General features: G+C 55.1%; 5 protein-coding genes across 5 annotated transcripts; 3 read left to right on the top strand and 2 right to left on the bottom strand.

Moving 5' to 3' along the window:
• K437DRAFT_67310 (uncharacterized protein) lies at positions 1-2,877 on the top strand (the record flags this gene model as incomplete). The annotated part of the gene is made up of 2 exons (XM_013389094.1): positions 1-2,074; positions 2,156-2,877. Coding segments are annotated over 2 exons (2,613 nt in total), but the record flags the coding sequence as incomplete, so codon positions are not given.
• A 791-nt stretch (positions 2,878-3,668) lies between these two features.
• K437DRAFT_233677 (putative platelet-activating factor acetylhydrolase ib alpha subunit) lies at positions 3,669-5,790 on the top strand. The gene is made up of 7 exons (XM_013389093.1): positions 3,669-3,877; positions 3,944-4,106; positions 4,188-4,491; positions 4,565-4,742; positions 4,825-5,056; positions 5,132-5,236; positions 5,310-5,790. Exons 1-7 carry the CDS (start codon positions 3,837-3,839, stop codon positions 5,646-5,648), a joined length of 1,362 nt encoding a protein of 453 aa, XP_013244547.1. The 5' UTR covers positions 3,669-3,836; the 3' UTR covers positions 5,649-5,790.
• A 36-nt stretch (positions 5,791-5,826) lies between these two features.
• On the bottom strand, positions 5,827-6,834 carry K437DRAFT_255139 (histone-fold-containing protein). The gene is made up of 3 exons (XM_013389092.1): positions 6,440-6,834; positions 6,281-6,346; positions 5,827-6,205 (listed from the first exon to the last, which is right to left on the bottom strand). The coding sequence occupies exons 1-3, from the start codon at positions 6,534-6,536 to the stop codon at positions 5,919-5,921; spliced, it is 450 nt and encodes a 149-aa protein (XP_013244546.1). The 5' UTR covers positions 6,537-6,834; the 3' UTR covers positions 5,827-5,918.
• A 284-nt stretch (positions 6,835-7,118) lies between these two features.
• K437DRAFT_221931 (putative 3-deoxy-D-arabino-heptulosonate 7-phosphate synthase isoenzyme) lies at positions 7,119-8,463 on the top strand (the record flags this gene model as incomplete). Its single annotated transcript, XM_013389091.1, has 2 exons — positions 7,119-8,079; positions 8,156-8,463. The coding sequence occupies 2 exons, from the start codon at positions 7,119-7,121 to the stop codon at positions 8,461-8,463; spliced, it is 1,269 nt and encodes a 422-aa protein (XP_013244545.1).
• Positions 8,464-8,580: 117 nt separating this feature from the next.
• Positions 8,581-9,341, bottom strand: K437DRAFT_255137 (uncharacterized protein). Its single transcript, XM_013389090.1, has 3 exons — positions 9,152-9,341; positions 8,896-9,047; positions 8,581-8,809 (listed from the first exon to the last, which is right to left on the bottom strand). Exons 1-3 carry the CDS (start codon positions 9,312-9,314, stop codon positions 8,774-8,776), a joined length of 351 nt encoding a protein of 116 aa, XP_013244544.1. The 5' UTR covers positions 9,315-9,341; the 3' UTR covers positions 8,581-8,773.
• Positions 9,342-9,420: the final 79 nt, after the last annotated feature.

Raw genomic sequence — 9,420 nt, 5'->3', positions numbered from 1 at the left:
CCAGCGGGGGCTCCAGCGAAGGCTCCAGCGGGGGCTCCAGCGAAGGCTCCAGCGAAGCCACCAGCGAAGCCACCAGCGGGGGCTCCAGCCAAGCCTGCTCCCAAGTCTCCTTCCAAGACTGCTCCTCCAAAGGCTCCTGCTGCTGCCAAACCTCCTGCTAAGGCACCCGCACCTGCCAAGGCTCCTGCAAAGCCTGCCCCTGCAAAACCTGCTCCTGCAAAAGCGCCCCCCAAAGCAGCTCCCAAAATGCCCGCCAAAGCTCCTGCTACTGCTGCGCCGAAAGCTCCAGCGAAAGTCCCTCCCAAAGCCCCTGCTAATGGCGCTGCTCCAAAGGCACCTGCTAAAGCGCCTCCTGCTGCAGGAGCGAAGAAGCCGCCGAAAGCTGCCCCGAAGACTCCAGCAAAGGCCCCTGGCAAGGCTCCATCCGCGCCGAAGGCTGGGGCAAGTGCTCCAGCGGCGCACGCACCAGCTGCCACACCAAAGAAACCGGTAACGCCTGCTAAAGGCGGTGCCGCAGCCAAACCTCCGGCCGCTACTGGCAAACCCGGCGCCGCTGCTCCCGCACCTATTGCGGGCCATGCTGCGCCCAAACCTGGAACACCCAAAGAACCTGTCAAGAAACCGGCTCCTGGACACGGGGCACCCGCCGCTGGTGCACAAGGAACACATGCAGATGGAGAAGAGGCACAAGAGACTGCCGGTTCTGCATCTTCGCCAAATCCGGCTGCGCCAGTCAATGGTGGAGGCGGGAAACCTGGGGCAGTGTCCCCCGGACACAAGCCACCCAAGGGTAGCGGGGCTGGTGGCAAGCCTGACTCGGCACATCCAGGTGCCAGCGACGGAAGTGTAGTTGGGGGGGCGGGTGTGCCAAAGGCTCCGCCTAAAGCGCCTGCGAAACCATCGCAAGGCGCTGCTCCTTCCAAGACTAGCGTGTCTCTTGCTAAATCACATTCCGCGTCACCCCATGGCCATGCCAGTACCGCCACCACACCAGCCCCACAAAAGCACCCGAAGGGTCAAAAGCACCATTCCCATGATTCAGAGACGCACCATAGCACTGAACACCAGAAGCATCATGTCGAACATGATCAAGAATTCCATTCCTCGTCCGTGTGGCCGAAGCATCATAATCACTATGGAAAGGGGCATCATGACCACCACGGGCAGAAGCACACTGGTCATGATGGAAACAAGCATCACGGCGACCGCAAGCACCACGGTGATCACAAGCAGCACACGCACCACGAGCCGAAACATGAGAATCACCACGACTCGCATGGTCATCACAGTCATCATGTGCCGAACCATCACTACGGCCATCACGCGCCGAAGCATCACGGCCATCACAGGCCAAAGAAGCTCGATGGTGACTATGACAAGGAGCATGGCGGTCACAAAGCACACGGAAATCACAACGATCACAAGGAGCACGAAGACCATGAGGGTCACAAAGGCCACAAGGACCACAAGGGCCATAAGGGCCACGAGGAGCACGAAACCCACGAGGGTCACAAGGGTCACGAAGATCACAAGGGTCACAAGGGTCAGAAGAGCCGCAAGGATCACAAGGGCCACAAGAAGCACGACGATCATGAGGGTCACAAGGGTCACAAGGGCCACAAGGGTCAGAAGAACCACAAGGATCAGAAGGGCCACAAGGACCATAAGGACCACGAGGAACATGAGGGCCACGAGGAGCACAAGGGCCACAAGGACCATAAGGACCACAAGGAACATAAGGGCCACAAGGAGCACGACGAGCACAAGGGACACAAGGACCACGAGTCAGCAAAGCACGAAGGTCACCAGAAGCATGGCGAACATGGAAAGAAGGAGCATGGTAACCATGAAAAGAAAGGGCACGGAAAGAAGGATCATGAAGGTCACTCGGAGAAGCACTACGGAAAATCCCAGCACCAGCGAGAAGGCGGCCGACACGACAAGCGATCATTTGGTGGGACGCCTCAACTCCTGTTGTCGTCATCCTCGACGATTATCGATGAAGATTACCTGCTCAGCATTGCGGCCAAAAATGCGAACCAAACTGCTCAGTCACCATCGAGTTGGCTCTTGAGTGAGTAACTGCTTGACTCTATCGCGCCCTTTCTTTTGTGAGAGTACTCATGCAGCTACGCATCCTCTGCATTTGCTGCAGTGGATGGCCTGTACGACACTGTGGTGTGGGGCATCGAGAATGGCCTCAGCACGCTCCGCAGTGACTTGCTCTCGCCCGCCTTCCACCCTATCTCGATGGAGCCTAACACTGACTGGATGATTCCCGTCGAGACGGTCTTTGAGAACCCCTTGGCGAAAAAGGAAGCGAGCGACTTCGCAGGCGTATCGCTGGACCTTCTCCAAGAGGCGACCGAAGTAGCGGCGGCGGTGACCGCGACGGTGGCAGCCACATTCTTGCAGAGCGACGCCGTTCGTGCACGCTGCGCGCAACCTGAGGGTGATTTTGGATACTTGATCGAGCGGGGAGATTACGTTGGTTTCAAGCGGTTGCTGGCCCACCACGTCTTTGACTCGCTTGCCGACTTTCTTGATTACTATACACCTCAATTACCATCCAACTTGGTGGAACGCTTGGCAATCTTGTCGGCGCACCGAATATTTCAATCTTTCGACCTGGCCACATGGCAGTCGTTGTTCTCTACCACATGCTCTTTGCGTCATCTCGAGACTTACTTGTAATTTGACGTCTACCTCATTCCCTCCAAGACTCAGAATGTTGATACCCATAATTTGTAAATTATGCTGCGGACGACCATCGGAAACGTCTGCAAGGAAAACAAGCCTCGGCAGAAGGAAAGAGCGGCGGCTTCAGATGTACCTGCACGGCCATGCTTCTAGTTTGAATCCTGCGTCCCAAGCCATACACCTCGAGCAAGGAGGCTTTCGAATAGTAAAGCAAACAGTTCGACATCCCCCAGCATTTGCATACTTTCGTTTCGATGCGCGTGAAATTGAGAGCGAGGCCGCGCAAGCAAGGCGCTAGCATCTGCAAACATTCAGCTCACTCAATGCCAGACTATTTTTGCCCAGAACTATGTTGGAGTAGGCCAATCGAGACTACAACAAATTGTCGCACGAAGGTTCTCCATCCTGTCCTGGAGCCTATCCACTTGCGCTGGGGTTCATTCGGCCTGCTGAAATCTCTTATGAAGTTCCTCCGGGGAACCGGGGGAGGGTCTCTAATGGCGTTCAGGGTCAACATGTCACACAGCGCCGTAAAACATTTGGGACGAAGCCTGCTCCCGCTGAAGATGAGCTCGAAGTGCTTCTCGGGGGCACAATTGATCGTCCTGTCCTGAGCCCCCCCCCCCTCGGTAGACTACCGACCGATGAAGCCAGGTTGACTAGCATGCCTCGGTAATGTCGGATTAAATGAGTGCGACTTCCGTCACCGTCTCGCTACATCGGGGAGGCTGGATCATCTTGGCGAACATTCGACCGTGGAGGCGCTGAGAGTAGAGGCTAAGGAGAGTGCAATATTGAGGTACCTCACAGGCTCAGGATGCGCGCTGCCATTCCGCGCTATCTGCCCGTCATCCTCTCGGGATGGGGGAGACTGTCTGTGAGCGCGCTTCACTGGGGTACGACAAAGTCAAACAGAACAAAAGCCTGTTTACATGCTCTCACTCCTCGAGCGTGATACTCAGTTCCCCATTGACCTCCATCTGCTGCCCGTTTCTTTGTCACAAGCATAACATACCACCTTCTTCATCCGATATACATACAGGTACGCGCATTGAGAATTGCGCGTCGCGGCCGTGCTTCGTGCCGTACAAGAGCCAAACGGAGACGCGAGGTTCGCCGTTTGCGAGCTTGCGGCCATGACTCAATCCATGTTGTCAGAGCGACAACGGGAGGAGCTGTGAGTAGCCAGTAGTCAGAAGCTCTGATTGCTGCTGCTGAACGAATTTGCTTTCGAATTGTGCAGCAATCGGTCCATCTTGGACTACTTTAAGACGCAAGGACTCACACAATCCTTCGATGCGCTCGCGCGAGAGACTGGGCAAGATGGCTTTGTTGTAGATCCGAAGGCCAAGTATGCGGGATTACTGGAAAAGAAGTGGACGAGCGTCATCCGACTGCAGAAAAAGGTGCGTCGTTTGACATCGCGTCCAAACTCATCCGAAGGCCACGCTCACGAGCCGCATATACGGGCTCTTGCTTTGCTGCAGCTGATGGAGCTCGAGGCGAGAAACACGCAGTTGATGGAAGAGCTCGCAGCAGCGCCGATTGCGCGCCGGTCAGCTGGCAATCAGGATTGGACACCTCGAAACCCAGCACGGCATACACTGCAAAGCCATCGTTCGCCCATCACGCGCGTCGCCTTCCATCCCGTGTTTAGCCAGCTCGTGTCCGCCTCCGAGGACTCGACGATCAAGGTATGGGATTGGGAAACGGGAGAATTCGAGCGCACGCTTAAGGGGCACACGAAAGCTGTACAAGATGTCGATTTTGATTCGAAGGGAAATTTTCTGGGTGAGCAGTGTAGTATGACAAGATCCTCCGCAAAGCAGCTGCAGCTAACCCTCGATGTTTGTGATGTACCAAGTGTCATGCTCCTCAGACTTGACCATACGCGTCTGGGACACAAACAACGAATGGAGAACGACAAAGACGCTCTTTGGACATGATCACAGCGTATCATCTGTACGTTTTCTGCCGGGTGACGTACACATTGCAAGTGCAAGCAGAGATCGGACAATCAGGATATGGGAATTTGCCAGCGGGTAAGTGGATGCGGTTACTGTCAGGCGTCAGGAGCGTGAAGATGAGGAGCAGGCTAATGCAAGCGATTGTGCATGCTTGCAGGTATTGCACAAAGACTTTGAGTGGGCATGTGGAATGGGTCCGATGCGTCACGCCTTCGGATGATGGGAGACTATTACTCAGCGCTTCAAATGACCAGACGGCGCGAATATGGGACTTGAGCTCGGGCGAGAGCAAAGTGGAGATGCGAGGGCATGAGCATGTGGTTGAATGCGCAGTGTTCGCGCCTTTGTCCGCCTATGCCCCCATTCGGGAGTTGTGTGGATTGGGTCCAGTGAGTGCAACTGCCTTCGCTTGACACAAACTGGTAAGTGCCGTAGACTGACATTTCTTGATGCCATGCATCCAGGCTGGCGCGGCAGACAAGCAACCCGGTCTATATGTGGCCACAGGTAGTCGAGATAAAAGCATTCGTCTGTGGGATACGCAGAGCGGGCAATGCCTCAAGACCTTGGTGCGTTTCCCCACCCCCAGCAGAAGAGCCTCCTTGCTTGAGTGAACTGATCTAGGATCCTTTACCCCCGCAGACTGGCCATGATAACTGGATCCGCGGTCTGGTGTTTGCGCCATCCGGCAAATACTTGCTGTCCGTTTCGGACGACAAGACAATGAAGGTGTGGGATCTGAAGACAGGACGTGTATCGAGGACGATCGATGCACACTCGCACTTCGTCACATCCATCGCCTGGGGCCGTGCAAGAGTAGACAGCGGATCTTCAGAGGCGGCACCGGATGGTGTTGAGCCTGCTATGGCAACCTCGGGCCAGCTGAATGGCAATGGAAAATCTGCGATTGCGGATGCGAAGACAGTCAATGTCGTTGCTACCGGCTCTGTCGACCTCAACATCAAAGTCTGGACGCCGTGAAGTTGTCATTAGGTCGCTCGCTCCCATTCGTTAACCCTGTTCGCGCATACGATACCCCTTTCGCCACATCGCAGCAGGCGCCATTCCTGCGGCTCAGGAGGCAGTTGTCTTGCCTGCTGATGTATCATAGAGACCGTCTTGCAATTACATGCATTGACTCTTGCTCTCCTTGAATCTTCTCTCAATGGGGGTTACCCCGGCTGCATTCCTTTCTCTCTCTGTTGTACAATGCTAGTATACACTGCAACGGCCGGGTAAATCACCTGTGCGTCAATCGTTTGTCGCTTCGTATCTCGCCTTGCTGGCGGCGAAGAGCATCTCTTGGTGCCTCTGCAGCTCTTCAGGCGTCATGCCCATATCTTGCACCTTTTTGCTAATCTTCTGCTCTCGCTCCTTTGCCATCTGTTTGTGGTCTTTCAAGATATCCTCCACTCCTTCGACGAAGTTCTCGAAGCCGAGGTCTCTCAGCGCTTGGATAACGTGCTCTGGTGCGATGGTTTTCTTCGACTCGCGCTCGCACACCTCGTTTGATTCAGATGAGATGAGGTGGAGGAATTCTTCAAAGTGAAAGCGGGTTCGTTCTGATGGTCAGCGATGTGCGTGTCATTACGCGTCCGCGCCCGACGACTCACCTATGCAGCACTCAATGAGCACTTCGCGCGTGTCCTTTGCACATGATATGTCAGAAGGAATGACGCCTGCAATGGCAAGCGCCGGAAGCAAGTCCAAGTCAGCAAAGGCGTTGCCAACTTTGGCTGGCCTTGACTCCCAGGAGGAGACGCAGTGCCCACCTTGGATGATCTTTTGGACTGTGGCTTTTGGTAGCGACAGATCGTCCTCCGTGAATCCAGATCCTGACCCTTCAGCAAAGTTTTCCTCGTCCGACATTGTGGCCATTTCCACACTGGTGTACCCTATATCTCCCTCGCGCTTTGGCACTTGGCTGAGATGGCCTGTCGCCTTTTACTCCCTGTTCAGCTGGCGTCGCCCTTGGCCTTGGATGACACGCACTCCACGAGGGCGTATTGATGCTGCTCCTCTGGATTGCAAGCATCCAGTCCGGAGAGAGGCACTCAGCACCAAAGAGAGTGATATTGGCAACTGACTTTTCAAGTTCAGGAGTCCCCACTGTCCACAGCCCACATGACACGACATTCACAGGCTGCGCAGATGCTGCTTGCTCTCAACAACTCATGTATCTGATTCTTGTATCCCAGGGTAGTGACGAAGCGCACTGCTGATTATGAGCGGAACTGCGGCCAAAAGACGAAAGACTCATGAGAGAGAGTCCTAGCCAAAGACTGCTTGGTGCGACACACTGACTGCCTCTCCCACAGGCGAAGTTCTTGCTATAAGATGATCCGCTTGCATACCTTTCCAACGAAGTTGCCTTTGGAACCCTTCCAAGGACTAGAGCTGAACAACAGTGATCGCTTTCACACGGCTGAATTCAGAGTTCGGCCAGGCAAGATGACTTCGACGCCGATTGCATTCAAGGATGCGCTCAATGAGCTCGACGACCGCAGGATCAAGGTGGTCCGGCCTTTGATCCCGCCGCAGATTTTGGTCGAGGAATATCCACTCACCATGACAGCAGCGCAAACCATCCTCAAAGGGCGACGTGCAACAGAGGATATCATCAAGGGTGATGATGACAGACTTGTTGTAATCGTTGGTCCCTGCTCGGTGCACGATGTCAAGGCTGGTCTCGAGTACGCCGCACGTTTGAAGAGCTACGCTGACGAAGCGACGCAAGACCTTCACATTGTCATGCGAGTCTACTTTGAGAAACCTCGAACAACAGTCGGGTGGAAGGGTCTCATCAATGACCCGAACCTCAATGGGAGCTACCAGATCAACAAGGGTCTCAAGCTTGCCCGTGGCTTGCTGCTCGAGGTCGCAAATATGGGCCTTCCGGCAGGCACCGAGTTCCTCGACACCATTTCACCGCAGTATACAGCTGATCTAATTAGCTGGGGTGCCATTGGAGCTCGGACGACAGAGTCTCAAGTACATCGCGAGCTGACGTCGGGCCTCTCGATGTCTGTCGGCTTCAAGAACGGGACAGACGGGTCGATCGACATCGCAGTGGACGCCATTAAAGCCGCCTCGTCCCCGCACGTCTTCCTGTCCGTCACGAAACAAGGAATCTCGGGTATCGTTGAGACCAAGGGCAATGATGCCTGTCATGTCATTCTTCGCGGCGCCAACAGCGGGCCGAATTACTCGCCGCAGCACATCAAGGATGTCAGCGGGAGGCTCAAGAAAGCTGGGCTGCGGACCAAGGTCATGGTCGATTGCTCGCACGGTAACAGTGAGAAGAAGCACGAGAATCAAACCAAGGTCGTCGACAGCTTGGTACAGCAGCTCTCAGAAGGAGAGACCGGTGACAACATTGTTGGCGTCATGCTCGAGAGCAACCTCGTCGAGGGTGAGTGTTGGCTTGGCAATGGTGGAAGGCATGTTGGCGTCGATGCGAAGTTGACGTTTCCCTTTCTGCCTTCCAGGCAAGCAATCCATCCCACCTTCTGGGCCCCAAGATCTCAAGTACGGCCAGTCGGTCACTGACGCCTGTATCAACTGGGAAACGACAGTCTCTGCGCTGAACAAGCTCCGACAAGGTGTGCAGGCACGACGGCAGAAGGTGCGCTCGCGCGCGGCAAGCGGAGATCTCAACGGCAGTTTGGCGAGCAGTATTTCAAGCCTCAAAGAGGGGATCAACGATGCTTTCCTGGCAACGCATGACTCTGCCAATGGTGTGGGCAGCGGCTTCAATGACCAACATCTGGCCACTCTTGGCAAAAATGTCCAATGAGCCGCTGTTAGCTTTGGCAGTCTCTATACTCTGTCCTACTTTTTTCTGCTCTCATTGCCTCCATAAAATCGACTCATGAGGGTCCAGCAAAGGGATGGCGAATCTGCGCTTGCGCAGAGGGATGCACGAAGGCAGGGACGCGAGATACTTTTGCAGTTCAATACAATGTCATTCTGCAAAACAATTGATGTGTGGTGGCTACAGAAATATCCAAGACTTGAAGAATGGCGAAAAAGTCCATCTACGCCGAATAGGCTCTACAGAGCCGCTGCCAGCGAGAGAAACAGCTGTTATAGTAGGTGATTTAATTTCAGTTGACGAGGGTAGCACCGGTCTCAGCAGCGATCTGTTGGATGATCAGCAAAGGGGACGACGTCAGTCCGCAGCGCCCTCAAGTGAACCGCTCCGCGTTGGGGCCGCTCGCACACTCACATGCTTGACGACCTGGGTCTGAGTCGTACCGTCAGTAAAGGTGCAGTAGACGCGAGCCTCAGTATTGGTGTTCTTGCCCGAGAAGTCGCCTGGCTGGCAGTATGTGGCTTGGAAGTAAAGGGCGGTGTTGGTTGGCTCGTAGTTGACGCAAGCTGGGCGCAACAGAAAAGAAGGGGCAGAAGGGCGTGTCAGCCCACGGCACTCTTTCGAAACAGAGACAATGCAGCGCCGCATCCTGCGCAGCTTGGACACGTACCGCACTTCCACGCCTTGCAGAAAGCGGCGCCGTCGCCACCCTGGAAGCTGACGAGCTGGCGGTTGTCGACCCGCTTGGTTAAGGCCTCTTCACTCTTGTTCGGCGCGGCCGAGACGAGCAACGCCAGGTTGATGACGGCCAAGGTGGATGTGAAGAAGTTCATGGAGATGAAAAGGTGAGGAGGGGTGTGCGAGGGGGATATGGTGCAGTGAGAGAGCAGGAGAGCGGGTGAGGCAAGAGGTGAAGCGCGAAGGCGAAGAGGGGCAAAC

The sequence above is a fragment of the Tilletiaria anomala genome, assembly GCF_000711695.1.
Source record: "Tilletiaria anomala UBC 951 chromosome Unknown K437scaffold_19, whole genome shotgun sequence".
Taxonomy (NCBI): Eukaryota; Fungi; Basidiomycota; class Exobasidiomycetes; order Georgefischeriales; family Tilletiariaceae; genus Tilletiaria; species Tilletiaria anomala.
The sequence above is the reverse complement of the archived record's forward strand: the minus strand, read 5'-3'. Positions and strand labels throughout refer to the sequence as shown.

Coding starts and splice junctions, on each gene's coding strand:
- K437DRAFT_233677 (XM_013389093.1), top strand. CDS start 3,837: ATGACTCAATCCATGTTGTCAGAGCGACAACGGGAGGAGCT. Junction 3,878..3,943: donor GAGCGACAACGGGAGGAGCT/GTGAGTAGCCAG, acceptor CGAATTGTGCAG/CAATCGGTCCATCTTGGACT. Junction 5,057..5,131: donor AGTTGTGTGGATTGGGTCCA/GTGAGTGCAACT, acceptor CCATGCATCCAG/GCTGGCGCGGCAGACAAGCA.
- K437DRAFT_255139 (XM_013389092.1), bottom strand. CDS start 6,536: ATGTCGGACGAGGAAAACTTTGCTGAAGGGTCAGGATCTGGATTCACG. Junction 6,347..6,439: donor AGTCCAAAAGATCATCCAAG/GTGGGCACTGCG, acceptor TTGCCATTGCAG/GCGTCATTCCTTCTGACATA. Junction 6,206..6,280: donor GCTCATTGAGTGCTGCATAG/GTGAGTCGTCGG, acceptor TTCACTTTGAAG/AATTCCTCCACCTCATCTCA.
- K437DRAFT_255137 (XM_013389090.1), bottom strand. CDS start 9,314: ATGAACTTCTTCACATCCACCTTGGCCGTCATCAACCTGGCGTTGCTC. Junction 9,048..9,151: donor CTGCAAGGCGTGGAAGTGCG/GTACGTGTCCAA, acceptor TGTTGCGCCCAG/CTTGCGTCAACTACGAGCCA. Junction 8,810..8,895: donor AGACCCAGGTCGTCAAGCAT/GTGAGTGTGCGA, acceptor ATCATCCAACAG/ATCGCTGCTGAGACCGGTGC.